Source organism: Adiantum capillus-veneris, chromosome 23 (assembly GCF_014529385.1).
Source record: "Adiantum capillus-veneris isolate H3 chromosome 23, ASM1452938v2, whole genome shotgun sequence".
NCBI lineage: Eukaryota > Viridiplantae > Streptophyta > Polypodiopsida > Polypodiales > Pteridaceae > Adiantum > Adiantum capillus-veneris.
The window spans coordinates 91,598,163-91,619,585 of NC_140953.1; the positions used below are offsets into that span (position 1 = coordinate 91,598,163).

Here is a 21,423-nt window from a genome sequence, read left to right on the forward strand (position 1 = left end):
AAAAACTCCGAGAGAGTCTCTGACCCGACGCCACCCTCGACGAGTTCATTGCAACTGCTACTAGAATAGAGGGAGCTAGGAAGCTCTTCAACAACTCTCCTCAAATAGATACTCCCTCTGTGTTCTCGGAAGGTAGTCCTACTGATCTTTTAACTTCTTTACGCAGGGAACTGGAAGCCCTAAAGCTACAACGAGCTCTTCAAGAGGAGAGGTCCTTCTCTCTTAGACAAGAGAAGCCTACACATAATGAGGCATTGGAACAGATTAAGCGCGAGTTAGAAGAGCTCAAATGTCAGCAAGAGACTAAGGCCATGGTTTGGTGTAGCTCATGCCGCTCTACAGGGCACCCCCCACAGGAATGCCCCCTTCGGGTTTACTGCCACTTCTGTGAGAAATCTGGACATGAGGATAAGGATTGTTACTACCTCTAGGGATTGCGACAAATACAGCAAAATCTTGGTCCTTCCCTCCAACAAGGGCTAGCACCTGCATCCAACATGGTCTCACCCTACGGCCATCAAAACCAGTTTCCTCCTCTACTGACAACACCCCCTATGCAGCAAGGTATGCACAACAACTTTGCACCCCACAGTTTTTATCATACCAGTACTCCCTCAGTTCCCCAAAGTTTCTACACCTCAGCCTCCAGCACCATGCAACAACAAGAGCAGCGACCACCTCGTCCCCCTTTTCGTCCGTCAAATCGGCCAATCCTATGCTACAGATGCGGTGAATATGGGCATTATCAAAGTAAGTGTCCTTTACCTGAGGGGTCTCCTCCTTGCAGACATTGTCCGGAGTCTTAAGGACCACTACAGTAAAGATTGTCCCAAACAAAGGGCATCCTCTTCTTCAGGCCCAAATCAAAATCAACAAGAGTTTACATTCCCGAAAATCAATCTAATCACAGTGAACACCACTCCTCAGCCAACACCTACTACACATACAGTTCAGCCACAACGAGCAACAGAGCCTACTGGGGTGCTCACTCGAGCACAAAGAGCAGCCCTGGGTTTAAGGTTGCGCCAACTGGACCATCCAGTCCAACACTTCAGCAACTTGTTCAAAATGGCGCACCCGTAAATGGTGCAAAGAATAGGCCAATCTCTATGCTTTCGGACATTGATGGAGCTTTCCTGGCAGCAGTAGCTGATTTGCAACAGGTCAAAGTTTCCGAGGAGGCCCAGGTTGTAGAAGATAGGCCCACTACGGAAGCAATCTTGAAGAACACCTTTCAGCAAATATCTCTTTATGAGATGCTTCGGCTCGATGCAACTCTTAGAAGTGACACACTCTCAATCATTCATTCTTTGTACCCCGATACCGGGCCTAGTGGCGGGCACCTACCTGTGCAGCCCCTGGAGTCCTACATGATTTCATATCCGGCTGCTCCCCTCACCGATTATAAAAGTCCACGCCTTACTGTATCTATTCTAGGGCAGTCGTTCTCAGGCGTCATAGTGGATGGCGAGTCTGGAATCAACCTAATGCCCGAATTTACCATGTCAGCCTTAGGTCTGCAGCCTACTCGCCCTGCTCCGTTCACTGTTACATTGGCAGACCAGCGGACAATCTATCCTGTTGGCATAATAGAGAAGGTGCCTCTGAAGGTACAAGACTTCACTTTTAGCTTGGATTTTGTGGTGGTCAGTCTTCCTCAAGTGGAGGGAGGATTTCCCTTGCTGATTGGTAGACCATGGTTGCGGCATACTAAGGCACTTCATGATTGGGGAAACGACGCCATGTGGATATCCACTCCCGGCTCCCAAATGCAACCAATCCGGCTTGAAGGAGGGATGGATCCAGTGGCTCAGTACAGCTCATTGACAGTACAGTCCAACCCTGACCCGGAGCAGCCCATTCCACCTGACGGGTCTGACGAGGACCTGCTACAGTGGTTGGAAGCTACCGCTTCGATGCCATGCTACATGGTCTCTACTCAAAACTTACATGTGCCGCCAGTTACACTCTCTTCAAAATCCTCAGGAGGACACCGATGTCCAAAGTCCTACAGACAGTACAACAATCGAAGAAGTAAGTGTGTCAGCCCCACATTCTCATGCGTCGAATGAACCGCCGATGGAAGCCCTCGGTCTTGGGGAACCTATCACACATCACCGAAGGGGGAAGAAATCTCCTCTGCATGCGCTAGCCAAAGATTCCCCCCTTCCTGGAGCATCTCCCAAGTTGGACCCCATTCAAAAGCACTCTGTCAGGTTGTCTGCATCGGAAGATTTGCCCTTTGAGGAGCTCCCACAGGGATGGTTACAAGAAGAGTATGCAGAGTTTCCAATCGATCAAACCCCTGCTCATGATGTCTTGAAGCTCCAAGAGGCAGCTCACCTCTCATCTTCAGAAGCACCCTCTCCAGGTACAACCCCAGACCCGGTCAGAGAAGTCAACCTAGGAGATCCTGACAACCCTCAACACGTACTGTTAGCAGCTTGGTTATGGGAGCATCCCGCACTACTCAATCAGGTCGTCTCCTTCATTCACTCTTTTAAAGATGTTTTCGCTTGGTCATACAAGGATTTAGAGGGGATTCCACCAGAATTGGGTGTCCACACTATACCTCTGGTCGAAGGGGCTAAGCCTGTAAGAGGCCGAGCTTACAAGCTCAACCCGAAGTATGCTGAGGCGGTCAAGGCAGAGTTAGAAAAAATGCAAGAGGCAGGGATCATAGTACCTGTGGAGCACTCTGAGTGGTTATCACCCATGGTGATAGCGCCGAAGAAGCAATCCAACAAAATCCGCGTGTGCGTCGATTACCGTGCTCTAAATAAGGTAACTATCCCAGATGGGTTCCCAACACTTTTCACTGAGCGTGTGCTCGAAGATGTAGCAGGGCATGTATTGTACAATTTCATGGATGGGTTTAGTGGATACAATCAATTGGACATCCATCCAGGTGATCAACTGAAAACGGCCTTTGTGACTCCCTGGGGTATTTTTATATACACTCGAATGTCTTTTGGGTTGAAAAATGCCCCACCTTCTTTCAATAGGGCAGTACATCTCATCTTTTGTCCTCTGCTTACGGATCATCTTCGCATCTTCATGGACGATTTTTCGACCTTCTCAGGTGCTCAATGTTCAACCCCAGTGGCAAACCTAGAGGAACACCTCTCTCAGCTCTCTGCTGTCTTCCTCAGATGCAGAGAGGCACGCCTAAAGCTAAATCCTAACAAATGTCATTTTTTGGTTATTGAAGGCACACTTCTAGGCCATGTGGTGTCGGCTAAAGGTTTAGCTCCTGACCCAGAGAAGATTGTGGCAATCTTAAAGTTACCACCTCCCATCAACCCAAAAGGGGTACAGAGCTTTGTAGGCCACACAGGGTATCATCGCAGGTTTATACGCATGTATGCACAGGTGGCTCAACCCCTGACCCGCCTAACCAGTGCTGCTGTTCCCTTTCAATGGTCAAAGGCAGAGTCTGAAGCTTTTGCATACCTTAAAAAACGCCTCGCTGAGGCGCCTATCTTAGTAGCTCCCAATTGGTCTCTCACCTTTCATGTGCATACAGATGCCAGTCAACTTGCTGTGGGTGCGGTGCTAACCCAGCCTAGTAAGGAGTATAACCTGGATCGCCCTGTTCACTATGCAAGTCGCCTACTCACCAAGGCAGAGTGTAACTATAGCACCACAGAAAGGGAAGGTTTAGCCATTGTGTATGCTCTGAAAAAATTTCGGCACTACTTATTAGGGGTCCACTTCACAATTATTACGGATCACCATGCCCTCAGATATCTGCTCAACAAGCCGCAGGTTGCAGGTAGAGTATGGCGATGGCTACTTTTATTTCAAGAGTTCGATTTTGAAGTGGTACTCAGGCCCGGCAAACATCATGTCCTCGCCGACCACCTTTCTCGCGTTCACACTGGTGAAGAAGCAACAGGGGTTGCTGACGACTTTCCTGATAGCAGTCTCTTTAAGGTGGATACTACACCGGAATGGTACGGCGATGTTTTGCATCTGCTTTCTAGTGGCCTCTACCCAGAGAATGCTTCTCCCCTACAGAAGAGACGCCTGTTGCTGAAGTCTAGGCCTTTCACTCTCATTGGGGGCCAGCTATACAAATCAGGGCAAGATGGTGTTCTAAGGCGCTGTGTCTCCCCTCACGAGGTCGAGTATATTTTAGAGGATGCCCATAGTGGTCCCACTGGTGGCCATTACCCTGGCCATATTACTGCACAAAAGATTCTCCAGTGTGGCTTGTGGTGGCCCTATATTTTCCGCGATGCAATTGCCTATGTAAAGGTATGTGATGTATGTCAGCGTTGTGGTCCTAAACCAAGCAAACAGTCAAACCGTCCTCTGCAGGTCTCTATGGCATGGCAGCCCTTTGAGAGATGGGGCATAGATTTTGTAGGCCCAATTACTCCCTCTGCCCAACCCGGCAATCGGAAGTATCTCTTGGTGGCTACCGACTACGCAACAAAGTGGGCAGAGGTACTTGCAAGTTGCAACAACGGACTGCACTAGCACTACAGTAGCCAAGTTTCTCTATGAAAATATTTTGTGCAGGTTTGGATGTCCATTGGAAATCACCAGTGACAGGGGTAGTCACTTTGTGAATGAAACAATTTCTACCTTGCTGGCCAACTACAAGATTTTTCACAGAAAATCTTTTCTTATTACCCTAGAGCAAATGGGCAGGCAGAGAGCACTAATAAGGTTCTGATAGCACTCCTGCGGAAAGCATGTCATCTTCATCCATCAACTTGGGCTCAAGCTATCCACGGTACACTTTGGGCATATCGAACTTCTTTCAAAGCCACAACCAATCACACTCCATTTCAATTGGCTTTCGGTTTGGAAGCGATAGCACCTTTCGAATTCAACTCAGGGTCCCCGCGAGTGGGGAGTCTTCGTGCCAATGGAAATTTGGGGTCGGCATCCGTCTCTCGTCTTTTCCTTTTGGAGGAGAGCCGAGGTTTGGCTTCACTGGCCCTAGAAGCAGAGCAGCTTCGTCGTAAAGCCTGGCATGATCGCCATCTCAGGAAGCCGCAAATAAAACAAGGAGCACTGGTGCTACTTTATCAAGCCAAGTTTCTGAAAAAAGCAAAGAAGTTGGTCCCAGCATGGCAAGGACCATATAAGGTGATAGAGATTCTACCCCATGGTGCAGTACAATTAGCCACTCTCGAAGGAGTTTCTCTGCCTTTGGTCAATGGATCTCGGATCAAATGCTATCATGCTTGAGAGACGCTCAAGGGTCTAACCGCACGACAATCAGAGAAGGTGTTGAGCTTTGCAGACTCCTGACCCTTTAAATAACTTCGGAATCGCTATCTTTCCCATCTTACTGTTCTGATTTATCTTATCTCTCTTAGAAAATTTCCTTAGGCAGCTCTCCTTCCGCGGTCTAGGTTAAGCTCATAGGTTGCTTCCGGACTTGATCAACTCTATCTTCACTCTATCTGTCTTCAATCTTTGTCTTTCTTGGACATAACCTAATCTCCCCAATCTGAATAAGTTCCTTTTCTCAGATTTTACTCTCAAGTCAAACTCAGTTCTTGGAGATGCATAAAGCTATAAATGCCTTGAGTGGGGTATTTATGTAGGATGATACTTCGCGTTTATGAATTGCTGATTCTTTCTGCTAACTCGATATTATCAATGCGTGTTATTCTTGTGGTCTACTCTATCTTTAAGGTCTCTGGGATAGTTTTGATGATTAGTACTAACTGTTTTTTTTTTCCTCCCCTCAGCTTGTCTCTCCTCTGAACCAACTCCCCTAGCCTCTGTCCTAATCCTTCCCTTTCCCTCTCCCTCTCCTAACTTTCACATCCCCTCCAAAAATTAGATGTGGGGACAGTTGCCAAATCAAGGCGCCTTTGGTGGTGCTCAGTCTGCTACTAATGATAAGCTACTATTTCTGCAGCAGAGCTTAGTTGAGCTTAGTGGGGTAAGCCCTGAATTTATGTCGAATTGCAAGTCCCTTTCCATTTCCCCCTCACCCTCTCTCCCTCGTCCTACCCCTTTTCCTCTAACCCTGGTCCTAACCCTCCCACCCCCGGCCTCTCCCATCCCCTAAAACTCTCGCCCTAACCCTAGCCCTCTCACCCCTCGCTCTATTTTCTCGCCCTAGCCCTAGACCATCCCTAGCCCTAGCCCTCTCACCTCTCGCCCCTATTTTCTCGCCCTCGCCCTAGCCCTCACCCCCTCGCACTAACCCTACCAACCCCTCGCCCTCTCCCACCCTCGCTCCTCGCCCTTTTCCCTCGCCTAGCCCCTTACCTCTCGCCCTCGCCCTACCCCTCCCACTCCTCGCCCTAACCCTACCACCTCCTCGCCCTTTCCTAGCCCCTCCACCTCTCGTCCTCGCCTACCCCTCCCACTCCTCGCCCTCGCCCTCACCCTCGCCTCGCCCTACCACCCCCTCGCCCTCTCCTACCCTCGCTCCTCGCCCTTTTCCTTCGCCTAGCCCCTCCACCTCTCGCCCTCGCCCTACCCCTCCCACTCCTCGCCCTCGCCCTAGCCCATGCCTAGGCCGCTTTTTTTTTTCCGTCTTAGCTCCTCGCCCTCGCCCTTCCTTTTCCATCGCTTTTTTCCTCGCCCTAGCCTGGCCTTGCGCAAAAGCAACATAAAAATCCTAAGAATAAAAGCAGCTTGATAAGAATACTGAAAAGCTACTTTAGCGTAAATATAAGGTTCATTCAAGCCTAATTCTTCTTATCAGCAGCACAGAGTCTTCACAGTTCACAAATCAGCGGCAAGGTCTCCTGAGCTCCTCAACACCGCTTACTCAACTTTCCCACTGGAAGCCCACGCACAGTCTAGTAAGATGGTTCGTACTCGAAACAGGGAAAAGCATCTACAATCGGAGGACGAGTCCTCTGCATCTGGGGATAGTTCTGACAGCAAATCAGACTATACTCCCAGTTTAGAGCAGATTTCAGAGGAATCTTCTGAGGAAGATTCACCACAGTCAGCCACTGTTGACAAAGTCACTACTCTCCAGGTGCCTCGCCCGTCTGGTGCTCTCTCCAAGGTACCTTTAATTACGATATATCATCTACAGGCTACGAATCCAGCACTGAAGGAGGTGTTCTCTCAACAACAATTGATACACTTGGGTCTCCAAAAGTTGGTTGAGACCGATTTGTCTGCCAATATCTCTACTGCCAAGCTATGTTCCCTCTTGCTAACTTTTACAAATTTGAATGATACCGCACTCACGGCGGAGGATATCGGACAGGCAATGGGAATATTGACTGTGCTGACACCTCTGCCCGCAACAAAAACCTTCTCGAATCTTTCACCAGAAGAAACGGCAAATGCTTGTCAGGAACTTTTGTTGGACTCACACCCAGACTATCACAGGAGTCAGCAACTGTATTCAGTGTTACAGTATTATTTTTTACTGCGAGCACCTGAAAGATCAGGGGTTTCATCTTCTCCAAGTTCTCCAGCAATATGCGATGCTCTCTTTTGTCTCTACCATTGCCTGCCATACCCATTTCACAATTTGTTGTTTAAAGAGCTACAGGACAAGGCAAAGCGGTTTCGGACTCAACGTAAAGGCAAAGCGGAAAAGTTCAATTGCTATGCAACGCCTATTATGTCTTGGGTGGTACAGAGTATGCAGCAAAAGCCGGATGCAAAGGCAGTTCTCACCCTTCCAGATGATCCGAAAGAGCAAGAACGTTCCAAAATGGCAAAAGGAAAGGGCATCTCGCGCAAGAGGGCAAAGGTACAAAAAGATTCATCTACGCAGCTGGCAACACTACCTTTCTCAGAATCGCAGGTCAAAATCTCGGACGTCCATACTACAACACCAACAGTGCGTATGTCTACTTCTGTGGCCACCTCCACTTTCACACCACCTATTGTGAGTAGTGTTGCCGTCACTAAAACACAACATCCAGTTGTCTCGCCGGCACTACATACTACTCTTATTGCTGGGGCACTGAAGGATACTGCAGGGGCATCTAGCTCTGGGGCGCCTACATCTAACAAACATAACATGTATGAGACTTTTGCGCCTCAAGCTGACAGACTTTTAGAGGCAGACAGAAGAGCCATTTCGACGATTATCAATGCAACACTCTCATTGCAAGGTACCAACGGTATGCATCGCTCTTGCTACGACGGTATGACAAGGGAAGTGCAAACGCATCTTCAACGAGCGATGGATAGGGACAATTTCATTGCTACATCTCAGGATCGTATAAGAATCTTAACTCAACAAGTAGTGGACCTCAAACATATCGTCCACACTCAGCAAAAACAGTTAAAAGAGGCAAATGATATGACTGCAGCAGTTCAGGATCTCTCTCCGGTGGTACATACACTATGTCCTTCTTGTGCAAAATACCAAGCTGTAGCCATTTCACAGGCAGTTCAAGCTACAACTACAACTACAACCCCGGTTTCTCAGCAAGTTCCTGCATTGGCACCACAGGTACCGACACAGACGGACGTGTCCAAAGCACATTCAGGGGACTCTCAAACAGCAGAAAAAGCAAATCCTACCAGAATGGAGTCTAAACCAACAGGCTCGGTCTCATCACAATTTCAGGGTCCCTCTATGGCCTCCCCCTCCCAGTCTCCATCCTATCCTCAACACTTCTACGGCTTCCCGGGATTCCAACAACCGGTTCCACCCTCGCAGCCTGCGCAGTCGTTTCCTGGGTTTCCACCAGCTCCACCTACTCAACCGCAAAACATGACGCAGCCTGCTGCTTCATGCCCGATGTACCCTCCTCATGGCCACTACCCCTCACCATACACTTGGCCTCCATCTCCTTACCCAACTTACTATCAGCCTCCGCCACCTCCTCCTCCATCATCCGACCACCAACAATAGAGCGCCGTTATTTCAGTTCATCAGTTCCGCTCTCCGGGACGAGCAGCGGACTTGTGGCGGGCAACCTGTAGCCTGCTACAGTGTCACTTTCACTTTCATATGACAGTAGTTTATAGTTGGGCTTTGGTCAGTCGGTCTTTGGTCTGGTCGGTTCACACTTGGGCAGACACGTGGCAGGGTGGTCTAGTGGACATCGTGGCCAGGTCACCACCGCCACCCAGTGGGGATAGACTTAGATGATGTTCTTTATGGGCCGTTGGTGGCTCTTATGGTTGTACATATGAGTAGTCATTTTTGGGGGCAGTTCTATCTTATCTTGCACGTAGTCGTCTAGGGAGAGTCTGACATAGAGCACGTCTGCACCATCCCGACACATCTGAGCCTCGACACCCGATTGTACCTGAGAGTCCTGGGCTGGAGCTGAGTGTGCTGCCACGCCAGAGTCTGTATCAGTCTTGGAGATAGTCGAGTCATATGTTCCAGTCTGCTGTTGTGTCTTTGAGAGCTCTGTTGACGTCTATTGTTTCCTTTCTGTTCATCTGTTTGAGGGAGATTCAGTCTGTTTGAGTGAGATTGTCACGCACATTGCACTGAGGACCACCCACTGTAGAGAGCACGACACATTATCCGCGCTACAGCTCTTTGTCATGTGAGCATCTATCAAGCCCCAACTCACCCACATCCATCTCTCTAAGCATCTCATCTGAAGTGTCGTAGAAGACTGTTTGAGAATTTCCCGTTCGGGCATTGAAGTCCCCTAGGAGGATGATATCACCATCCCTAGAAAACTCCCATACATCATCATCTAGTATAGAGAAAGGCGATTGTCCTCTGGATGCAGCATATACTAACGTACTATGGGGAAGTAGCATATGGCAATGTATAGAAATCGGCATGTGTCAGCTCTCAACCTCACCCACATGTATCTAGCATGATCATCTCTCCATACAATATGTATTAGTGGTTGTAACTCCTCCCTAAATAGCAATGCTACTCCTCCTGAACCTCTACTCCCATGCTCAGATCTCGCGACTGCCCTATGGGCTGTCTCCCATCTGTATCCCACCACATGTGGCATAAGTTGTTCGAGGGCCTGATGCGTCTCTAAGAAGAAAACCATGTCCCTGTCTCTGAAACTGTTCTCAAAGGCACCAACACCCAACCTCATAGATCCATTACAATTCCAAGTAGCCAACTTCAGTGTGGTCCCATAGGTCTCACATCGTCATGTAGAGCGCCGCTCTACAATCACCACCCGACCATCTCTGTAAAAGGCTATCTTTCCCTTCTCCCCTGCCGCCGTAATCTCTGGCATTACCTCTCTCATATGTGCAAGTTGTGCATCACCGAGAAAAATACATGTCTTCTTGAGAGTAGGTCTCTTTCTCAAGAATTCCTTCTTCTCTTCCAAGGAGGGGAAGCGTAGTATGAGATCTCTTCCTTTTAAGATTCTCCCGGGCCATCACTCTTCTTGCCCACTCTCCATGCCTTTGTGTGTGAAGGCTTGTCCACCCCCATCATGGATGTGAGGCTTGTGACCTCTTTTTCCACATTGTTTATGTTCTTGAGGGCGGTTACCCTCACATGTAGAGCCCACATCCTCCTCCTTTGTTCCTCTTCGAGGGTCATGTTAATAAGAGTGGGTGTACAAGGAGCTTCCTTACCTTTCCCTTTCTTGGCAACCTCAATCCATTTTTCGGCCTCCTCTACTTTCTTTTGTGTTGCGAAGATGACCGCGACCCATGACTTCTTCTCCTCACCTTCCTTGATAACCCATATTTCTTCTCTCATAATATTAAATTCTTCCATCATGGATGACTGAATTTCGCCTTCTTCGAGCTGCCCAGTTTTTGTTTGTAGATTTCGGATGATGGAATCTTGGATGACCACTTTCTCCTCGAGCAAAGCGATCCTCCTACACATGCCGTCTCTTTCTTCGGTCCATCTTTGAAGAATAGTGCTCCTCTCCTTCCTCCACTCTTCAATTTTGTTTCTCCATTCTCTCATTTCTTTCTCTATTGCCGACATCCTTTTCCCTGTCCGCATGAAAGAGGCTTTGTGGGCGGCCAGCGAGAGATGCGTCTTCTTACACGTGGGGGAAGCCGTTGGCACTTCGACACTTCCCATGATTGTGTGTGTGTGTGTGTGTGTGTGTGAGAGAGAGAGAGAGAGAGAGAGAGAGAGAGTCTAAAACAGAAAAAAAAATATAAGAAACCCTAAAAAACAGCAAGAAACGCTTGTGAAACTTTAAAAAGCAGCAAAACATAGATTTGAAACCCTAAAAAACAACAAAAAACGGTGACGATACCCTTAAAAACAGCCAAAAAAACAGTTTTGAAACCCTAAAAACAGCAAAAAAACAGTGACGAAACTCTAAAAACAGTCAAAAAGCAATTTTGAAACCCTAAAAACAGCAAAGAAGAAGTGGCGAAACCCTAAAAACAGTGAGAGACCCATGAGAGAGAGAGAGAGAGAGAGAGAGAGAATCCACAGCGCATCATGAGACACGGAGTGGCGGAGTTCCACTCCCAGATGGCAATGGCCCTATGGACTAGCGCCCCTTTCGGTATTTCTTTATTATTGCTTCGTAAAGGTACAACTCCCCGAGGATCCAACTCTCCGAGATTCTACGTCCATATGCCCCAAAGACCTAAGGACACTTATAAACAATACAAGGGATGCCCAAGCATAGCCCCAAAAGCTTAGTACAAAAGCACTAGGTAATGTCACAAATTGTTGACATGTCAAGCCACTGAAGAACGGAGCCAACTTGCAAATCCGGCTTCCTAAACCCTAAGTGAAGAAGCAACAGCAGAAGAAGAAGCAAAAGAAGTCCCCCCCAACTTATGGGACTCCGCCCGATGGGGCCCAAGTGACCCAAAGACATTAAAGTGATAGCAAGCCCACACACACATACACTCAATTGCGTAGCGAGTAGATGACGTGGCAACAGTATAGAGTCCCGGATTTTGCGCTCGCAACCTGTATAGATTTCCGGATTTTAGGCTGACATGTTGATGTGGCAGACCTATACAGATTTCCACGTTTTACGTTGATTGTTGATGTGACAGAGCTGTATGGATTTTTGCTTTTGCGTTGGCAACTTTTGGGCATCTGCTTTTGGAACAGAAGCTTTTGAGTTTATAGCTTTTCATGTAAACTGCTTTTCATAGGCCAAGGGCCTTTAAATATGAGCCAAGGGCTCATTCTCTAGGATGCTCCGCGTGAGGTGCAAAGGATTGAGTACCAGCGATGTACTGAGTTCAAGCAATTGAAAGGGGCGCCAAGGTTTGGGGCCAATGCTCTCTAGGGTGGAACTCCACTACTCGTTCGTGTGTCGTGCATCTCTTTCAATTCAATTGTTACTTGAAGTGCTTAAAGTTGTTCAGTTTGTTCTTTTCCGTTGGCACGTGGTGCCCGTCTCCTGTGAAAAGCATCTACTCCCTAAAAAGCATGGACCGTAGCCATCAAACCATCCAACGTAATTTTTGGAAATCCATACAGCATGCCACATAATCATCTGTTATGCAAACTGAGTATGTGTATATGTTGGGGTTTAGTCCTCTCGGCCAATGTTGTTAGGATTTTTAAGTCTAACCCACTTTGTCTTTAGGCCACTCGGCCCGTGTCAAAATTTTGGGTAGAACTTCTTCTTTTGTTGTTGCTAGGGTTTAGGCCTCTCTGTCGGGATCTATTCCATTGGTTGGAACTTCTTCTTCTGCTGCTGCTAGGGTTACCCACTCGGCCCATGTCAAAAAGTTGGGTAGAACTTCTTCTTCTGTTGTTGCTAGGGTTTAGGCCTCTCGGTCGAGATCTATTCCATCGAACTTGGTGGTGCCACATCACTAACTTGTCACACCAGTTATGTAGCTTTGACCATAGTCTTTGTAAGAATAAACCTACACATCTTGGTCAAGCAGTCTACTACTAGCCAAATAGAGTCATGGCCACGAACTGTCATAGGTCGACCGATGATGAAATCCATAAAAATGGTTTCCCATTTTCCGTTTGGGATCTCTAATGGATGCAAGAGCCTACCTACCTTGAGACACTCAGCTTTTTTCACTTCACACTTTTGGTAATGTAGCACATACTCATGTCACATAAGACGTACTCGTGTATGTCCTTATATAAATCTGGCCATTTAGATTTCCTTCTAGCTAATAATGCATGTCTTCCTAACACCAGGATGGCCTACACTTAGACTGTCCTGACACTCAAAAAGAATTTGGCACCTTGTGCCTATAATCACTTCCGACAAGAAATTAGACAAAAATACAAGGATGACTTCAATCTACAAATTCGGCAACACTTTAGCACTTCAAAACAGCTTGAACAATTGTAAAAGAAAAGAGAGAGAGAGAGAGAGAGAGAGAGAACCCACCCGAGGGACACAGAGTGGTGGAGTTCCACCCCGAGACGGCACCGGCCCCAAAGGTTGGAGCCTCTTTCGGTATTTCTTAATTATTGCTTCAACAAGGTACAACATTGGGACTCTGTTGTGCTTCTCCATGCGGTAGAATGCCAAAGAGAGAGCCCATGATACATATTTAAAGGCCCTTGGCCTACCAAAAGCATCTCACATAAAAAGCAACGCTTTTAAACACTCTGGGTCCAAAATCAAGTGCCCAAAGGGCTGATCTGTACACACTGCCACATCATCATCAATTTTCGCAAATCGCGAGTTGTTCGTACAACATGCCACATCATTAGTTTCTACGCAAACTCCTCTGTGTGTGTGTGTGTGTGTGTGTGTGTGTGTGTGTGTGTGTGTGTGTGTGTGTGTGTGTGTGTGTGTGTGTGTGTGTGTGTGTGTGTGTGTGTTCTGCTTTATTTAATGTTTACTATTTAGGTCCCTCAACCGGTTCTTCTAAGTTGGCTTGGGGTAGGATTTTTAATCCTAACCCATTTTGGGTTTTTTGGTCACTCAGCCAATCTTCATAAGTTGGTAGACCTTTTGTTTCTTCTTCTTTTGCTAGGTTTTAGGTCCCTCGGCCGGGAATCTGCAAAACTCAGTCAAAGTAGTCCAACACCTGAAGGTCACTCAGATGTTTCTAGTGCCACACAGATGATTACATATGCAAGTACCGTGCATGAAAGAGAAGAGAGAAACTAATCACGGCATATAGGTTTTTGGCTTTTACAAAAAGATTGGCATGAACCACCTTTCTAGGGAGACTGCCAAATGAACACAATGATCACATGCGTCTATGACCTCGATGCAAAAATCCTAATCCTAAAACCCGTCACAGTGTCTAAATCCAAGGGTACACATACCCTCCCCTTGTAGAGTAGATACATACTCAATAGAAAAAATCTTCCATTGATGTTGTTTTGCTTGAGAAAAAGTAGAATTGTGTGTAGAGTTAGCGTCTGTACTCGCATTAGAGTGAGAAAATTCCCTCATTTTACCATGACTCCACACCATATTGTACAAGAATCTGTGCTCACATGTTCCTCGAAGAGAGGCCAAGAATTCACTCTTAATTTCTGTGAAGGAAAGAGCATTTATCTTGGACATGCGGCCTGAAGCGTCAACTACCACCTTATAGCAACCTTTAGGATACAATAAAGAGCAATCACACTCTTGAAAGGTCTCTGCTAGGCTTTCGACTGTTCAAATCTGTTTGATTTGTAAACCATCTACTGCTCTCATGGTCAGATACAATCTCAAACTCTGCATCATATAAATAATGTCTCCATCTGTAAAGGGCATCTATAATGGTATATAATTCGCGTTCATACACACAGTAATTTTGTTGAGCACTATTTAAGTTTTTACTTTTAACGACAACTAGTCTACCATCTTGAAGTAGCACTACACCAATAGCCTTATTGCTAGTATCAATCTCCAAAACAAACAGTTTGGTTGGATCGACGATGTTCAATAGAGGAGCACGAGCTAATTGCTTGCCAAGGAAATTACAACCTTGACCCTTCAATTAATTAATTATAGGCCCAACTATCTTCGCATAATTCTAAATAAATTTACAATAATAACCAACCATAGGCAAAAAAATTTGAAGCTAGCCTCAACTTTACTAGGATCCACCTTAAGACAATCAACTAAAATGATATGGCTAAGATACACTTCTCCTTGCATAAAATCACATTTGCTTTTCTTAGCATATAAGGTGTGCTACCTAAGCAGATCAAACCCTTTCGCACATGTTCTAAATGTGCTTCCTTAGAACAACTATAAATAAGGATGTCATTGTAACAAGCTTGGACACCCAAGCGAGAAATCAATAGCAACGCACGAACAGAAACTACAACAATTGAACTTGAAAAGAGAGAGAGAGAGAAGAGGAGAGCCGAGGGTCTCTTCTCCGTGATACTCCCAAGCTTATCTACCAAGAAAAGAGCCCTGCCACCTAGCCACACTTTAAAGAGTGCAGAGGGGCTCCTAAATTGGGCGCTGCCAAAAGCATAGCCTGCTACCCCAAAATCCATCGTCAAAAGTTGGCGCGAGGATGCCGTATGGTTCCGTAAATTGCGACGGATTTTTCAATGGCTGCCACGTCAACAATTGTTGAGCAATCTTTTATGGGTTTTTGTCCGACCTCTTGAGTCAGTCTTTTAAGGTCCACTTGAGCCAAGGACCCCTGCCGCATCATCACACTTGTGGTAGACATCAAAGAAGAATTTACCCAAATAATTTGGTCCATGAGTGTCATAAACAAAGCTCGAGCATTTGTTAACCCAAAGGAAGAACAAGAAACTCAAAATGTCCAAACTCCGTTCGGAAAGTTGTTTTAAGAATATCACTTGCATCAATTTGTAATTAATGGTATCCAAATCTCTCATCAATCTTCCTGAAGTATATAGCCCCATCGAGTTGATCAAAAAGCTCATCAACCCTGTACATAGGATACTTCTGTTTTATGGTAAATTTTCAGATCGTGATAATCTACGCACATGCACATAGAACAATCCCTCTTCTTCACAAGGACACTGGGGATGCCCATGGAGAAGAACCAGGCTTAATGAAGCCCTTACTAATATACTCATCTCGTTGGCATTCGAATTCCTGAGCTTCACTTTGACTCTACCTATATGCTAGTCTGCTTATAGGTTTATTGTCTGGTTGTACAACTATACTATGTTGTGTCTCCCACTCTGGAAGTAAACCCGAATAAATTGTCCAAAAAAACATCTTTACACTTATGCAAAAAAGCAAAACAAAAACCTTCCAACCTGCTCATTTCAAGATAAAACATCCAGGCAATGAATGTATGTTTCTTCATAAAAATGTCTTTGCGCTTTCTCTTCGCCCACACCCAGTGCTGGTAAATGACTCGCAATCGCCACTCACTGAAAGCATTTAACCTACAGCCAAACAGCATGCACCAGCACAAGCAAGTAAATCAACGCCATCCTACTCTTAGGAATGCTCAACAAATAAACTAGGTTTGTTACCTCCTCTTTGATGATTGGAGCAATAAAAACTTGTTAAGCAGCCGCCTTTGAGATGTTTGATGAGAAAAACAAGCAAGAACCCTCTCTTTGACAAGCTTCTTGTTCTTCGATCTCAAAGACAATCTGAAGTTTCTTTTCTCTATGTTTCTGAAGGCCATATGTAGCAAAAACTGGAACAAGTTTTTCTTGAGCTTGAAATGTCCACGAAGCTGAAACGCAACCAATCGCTCTTGTACCATGAGACAATGTCTGATCATATCGAGCCATCCAGAAAAAGACAATTTCATAAGAAATGTTGCTCGCTGCTGTGCACTAGAAAGTGCATGCCTCTGTCTACATGCCTGTTTTGCCGAGTAAAGCTTCCACCTAACAAATAAGCAATCCAACTTCTCCCTGGCATAATGTTCCCTAGCCACATCCCTGTAATATGAACTTGCTTGACAGGTAGAAGACCAACTCTTCCAGGCCTTCTGTAGCTGGCATCTTCGCGACACCATTGCTGCTTTCTTCTTTTGCGTTTTTTGATAAAGTGTTTTGCAACACACAATTTCCCAATGGATTGTGGATTTCCTTAACAATCTCCATTCTTTTAATTGCACTAGACGTGCATATGCTTGAGATAATGCCTTTTTTCTGCTTGTCCAACTTTGCCAATGGATTACGCTTTGAAGCAAAGTTCTCTTCTTCAACCGCAGCAGACATATTCTAAGAATTTGCCGTCTTTTTCTCAATGTTAAGAGAGCATGTTGAAAACTGCTGAACCAGTTTCCCATAACCTTATGATTCCAGATGCGCTCAGCTCGTTTAAGCACCTAAAAATAATCCAAAAACAACATACAAACAATGTGCTAAAACTGCATTCTTTTTATTTGTAGGAAGTGATAAGCATCAACACTCTGTTGTAGCTTTTGAAAGCCACTGAGCAAGAGTTGATGTAGCCTATATATTTCCAAAGAAACATAGCCTATATATACATAGCTCTGCCATTGAGACTTCAAGGCCAAGGAAACTCTACGACAAAAATCAACCCCAAACAATGTGCAATTGGTTTGAAGACCTTGCAAAAATCACAACAGTTTGTTTGTCGAGTGCTGTACTGTGCGTGTGCACGCAAGAGCAAGAGAGGAAAATAAGCTCATCTTCCCTTTTTATTGGCGATAAGAGGATTTTGAACAGTTATTATGTGAGTACTCTCTCTCTCTCTCTCTCTCTCTCTCTCTCTCTCTCTCTCTCTCTCTCTCTCTCTCTCTCTCTCTCTCTCTCTCTCTCTCTCTCTCTCTCTCGTGTGTGTGTGTGTGTGTGTCTGTGTGTTTCCATGCATGGCCGTGCACACGCCATCACATACATAAAACAAAGCAAGAGGAAAATGGAAACCGTACCTTCCTTTTCCTGCAGAGATCAAGATAGCGACGCCACGATGAGAGGGGGAAGGCAGATCTCTTGAGGGAAAGCAGAGTGCGGGCGCGCTCCCATAATACCGACTTGGCCCATTGAAGATTAGTCTGCAGCAGAAGGATCTGGCGTTGTGCTTCCACGTTCTCCTTCACCAGCTCTTCTTTGCCCAGAGCCCGCGCCTCCCACTCCGCTGCTTCCTTTCTGGTCTGCTCATTCAAATTTTTGAACTTGGAGTTTGAAGAAGAAGAAAAGTTAATTAATTTACGAACGGGGGAAGGGGAGAGAGAGAGAGAGAGAGAGAGAGAGAGAGAGAGAGAGAGAGAAATGGAATGATATATGTCTTCAAAAGGCCAAAATGTTCCTCTCTATAAATCTACTATTTGAAGAGCAAAAGGGAGGCTCTCTTAAGAAAGACACTCATGAAAGTGTCATTTGATAATCTTTGCCCATAAGAAGTCTTGACTCAAGACATACATCTCAAGAGGGAATGAAATAGAGAATCTATGATCTATTACACTTTGTTAAAAGAGAGATGGATAGATAGATAGATTTTATTATCATCCTCGGAGATCAAATATGATCTATGGGAACAAAGATACATGTGATGTACTATGTGTGGAGTTGATAATTGATTCTCCATGCTCAAGGATTGTGGTGATGAGAATCAAAATGGAGAGCTCTAATTGTGATTGAGAGAGGAAAGTATCTGGGTCTAGGTCATGGTTGAAAATGTGAGGGAAGCAAATGCTAAAAACTCTAGTAGTGTGTGGTATTCAGACTCTTGAACTTATTGTAAGGGAAGCAAGCTTGGATATGAGAAAATGCTAAAAACTCTAGTAGTGTGTGGTATTTAGACTCTTCAACTTATTGTGAACATAATGAGCATAGTCGATGGGACTCTTCTCGATTGCCCCAATGCCTAATATCGCATCGAAAGGAGATAGAGCTAAGCCAAACGGTTGCAACAATGCATATCATGGAGAAAGGATTAGGCTCAAGCATATAAGGATGAGTTACGATTTCCTTTTTGACAAAGAACGTGGCTTTTCATTTGGAAGCAATATGGGCGGCATAATGTATGAAGTGTAACCCAACAGATTTCTCCCAAGTCGTAATACATTAGCATTGTAGAAAAGCCTCATTTACTTGAAGGTCTATAGAAACATCATGTAGCAAGTGTAATGCATCCCATATCCCAAACCACTTTTTTATGTCTTGCATTCATCCCGTGCTCAAGATCTTGTTGTAATGCATCTTCTGAACATTTTAGCTTGCTTCCCATGCAATTATAGGAAGTCAATGTGAGGGTTCTTGATGCATCTTTCTCATGTTTGTGTTTTAACTTAGAGAATGTTTGAAAAAGAAGGGCTTTTGGACATTCTCAAACTCTTGCCAAGTAGATTTTGAGATGCTCCCACCCCACACACTCCATAAACCAGAACCAATGTGTTAAAAGGTACTTCTTGAGAGCCTAGCATTTGACATCCCCTACATTACACATGTTCTCAATGCACAGTATGCTCTCTTTTGAGCTTCCAAACGATGCATAGCACATTCATGCCACTTGTGATAGGCTAGAACATCAAGGCCAAGTTACTTAAAGCTCTCAACCACTTCAAGTGTCTTGTTGTTGTACACATTGCATGGCTTCTATGTATGGTTGGTTTTCACAAGCATAACATTTGATTCTTTCACAATCTGCCATTATGCAAGCAACATTTATCAAGGACAACCATAAGCTTTTGCGCATCGTGTGAAGTATGTGCTAGAAGCACTACATCATCCGCATACAACAAAACATGATTGCCCCATTGCAAATAGTAACCTCTTCAATGCCTTCTTGTTGCATAAACTCAAGTACCATTTGTTCTAATTGATCAATGCATAGCCCAAAGAGAGTTAATGATGACAGAGATCCTTGTTTAACCCCAATAGTGCTTGCTAGAAATTCTAAAACTCTTGTTTCGATGTGTAGTGGGCATATCACCTTCTTATAGATGCAAGAAATCGCAAGCATAAACTCATTTGGTACTTAGAGCTCTTCCATCTTTCTCTAAAAATTATAACATGGAATTGAATTGAAGGCTTTTTTGAAGTCCACAAAGCAATAATAAAATAGCTTAATTTTCAACTAGTTTTCCTCCATGAGAACACAAAGAGTGATGAGATGATCAATGGTGCTCTGACGCCGACAAAAACCCGCTTGGCCTTTTGCAAAGTGATTCTGTGAGGTCCATTCTCCATTATGGACCCAAATACTTTGCCATAAAAAACCCAATCATTATTGTCCATCGGTTATTTACATTCTCTACATCCCCTCGTTTATGCAAAGGCTTGACCCAAAATAGTGCGCCGATCACAAGGCATACGATGTTGAAGTGCAATGCTAAACATATCATACAATCAAGGATGTGATGCCTCTCCTCCCTAAAAGGGCGTGCAGAGCTATGGTGGATGCCGCGGTGAGGATCATGACTTGATACAACCTGTGGCAAATCTCAATCACCTGAAACTATGAGTAGAAGTCCCCTCCCTTGACAACAACATAGGTGTGTGTGTGCACTTCCCTCAAACAACAATAAGAGTGGGACAACAAGAACTCGACCAAACAAAAATGGGAGGTCTTATCACTTTTGTTCATGGCAATGTCTATAACCCGTACAATTTTTTGAAATGACAATAACTAACAATTAATTAGCTAAAATAAGGCTTTGACTACAATTATGTGATTGTGTTGACAATCGAAAAAACTGAAAACAAACTTATGACACTGAATTGGTAGAAAAAAACAATTGTGATCCTATTCTTCAAAGAGCTACCATATTCATATATCCTGGCATAATGCTATCTTTCATGCATTGAACAAGTAGGTAGCCATAAAGCTTGGTTTCATCGATCTTCACTCCAAACTGTCACACCTAATGTTGACATCACAACCCACATCTTGCATCTCCATGTTGAGAATTTTGGAGAACAACTATATGATACAAAGTTTCCAAATATCAGTAAAGCATAGCTGCTCTGCTTGTGCATTCGATCCAGATGTGTTGGATAACACATATTACTAGCTTTGAACATGAGAACCGTTTCTTGCATGGGGACGATTTCAAATCCTACTACTTCAACCTTTGCAGCACACAGCATTTTGATATGCTTAGCAAGCACCGTCGATGGTCACTACTGCAACAACGTTTTGATATGCATGCAAAAATTGCACACATTTGCCGTCAACTGCCTACCATCTAGAGGTGTTTTGAGATGCAACTCGTCAATAGGCTCCTTTGCTAGATAGCACCTATAGAGGCAGCATTTTGAACACCGTGCAAAATTGCCACACCTGCGCAAAAAGCGTTTCAAAATGCCTTTGAAAAGATTTCCAACACCTAGGCTCTCTACCTCTGCATGCATTGCGTGTCGATACGCCCTCCACGCACTAAGCCACCCACAAAACTACACAGCCTTTTGATATGCCACTACAAGGCCACCTACACCCCCTATCTTCTATAACGACACTTATCAAAGCGTGAGCCTAGGGCTTTGGGTAGCATATCAACTGTTTTCTCCACCAACCCTACGTTTTGTAACACTGTTTGAGCAGCATTTTAACATGCCCTTGGTGACCTTGACTCCCTGTTTGCAGATAATTCTTGGAGCTCTGATACCACATGAAAGGGCGTGCGGAGCTATAATGGGTGCCGACAGTGAGGATCCATGGAGACCTCGGAGGCGTGCAGCACACTGAGAACGAGAGAGGAGCGAGAGAGAGTAGAGAATCGACATAATATAGACAACAC

At 45.2% G+C, this 21,423-nt stretch overlaps 1 protein-coding gene across 2 annotated transcripts in view; it reads right to left on the reverse strand.

Annotated features, from left to right (window-relative positions):
- LOC147428164 (uncharacterized) overlaps nucleotides 1–21,423 on the reverse strand; it is a 78,738-nt gene that overhangs the window by 20,612 nt on the left and 36,703 nt on the right. For both annotated transcript variants that reach the window (XM_086496312.1, XM_086496313.1), the window contains 3 exons: nucleotides 17,614–17,835; nucleotides 16,235–17,046; nucleotides 16,013–16,144 (listed from right to left, as the gene is read on the reverse strand). In XM_086496312.1, coding sequence (XP_086352438.1) covers nucleotides 16,013–16,144; nucleotides 16,235–17,046; nucleotides 17,614–17,835 — 1,166 coding nt within the window. The remainder of the gene's footprint in view (nucleotides 1–16,012; nucleotides 16,145–16,234; nucleotides 17,047–17,613; nucleotides 17,836–21,423) is intronic.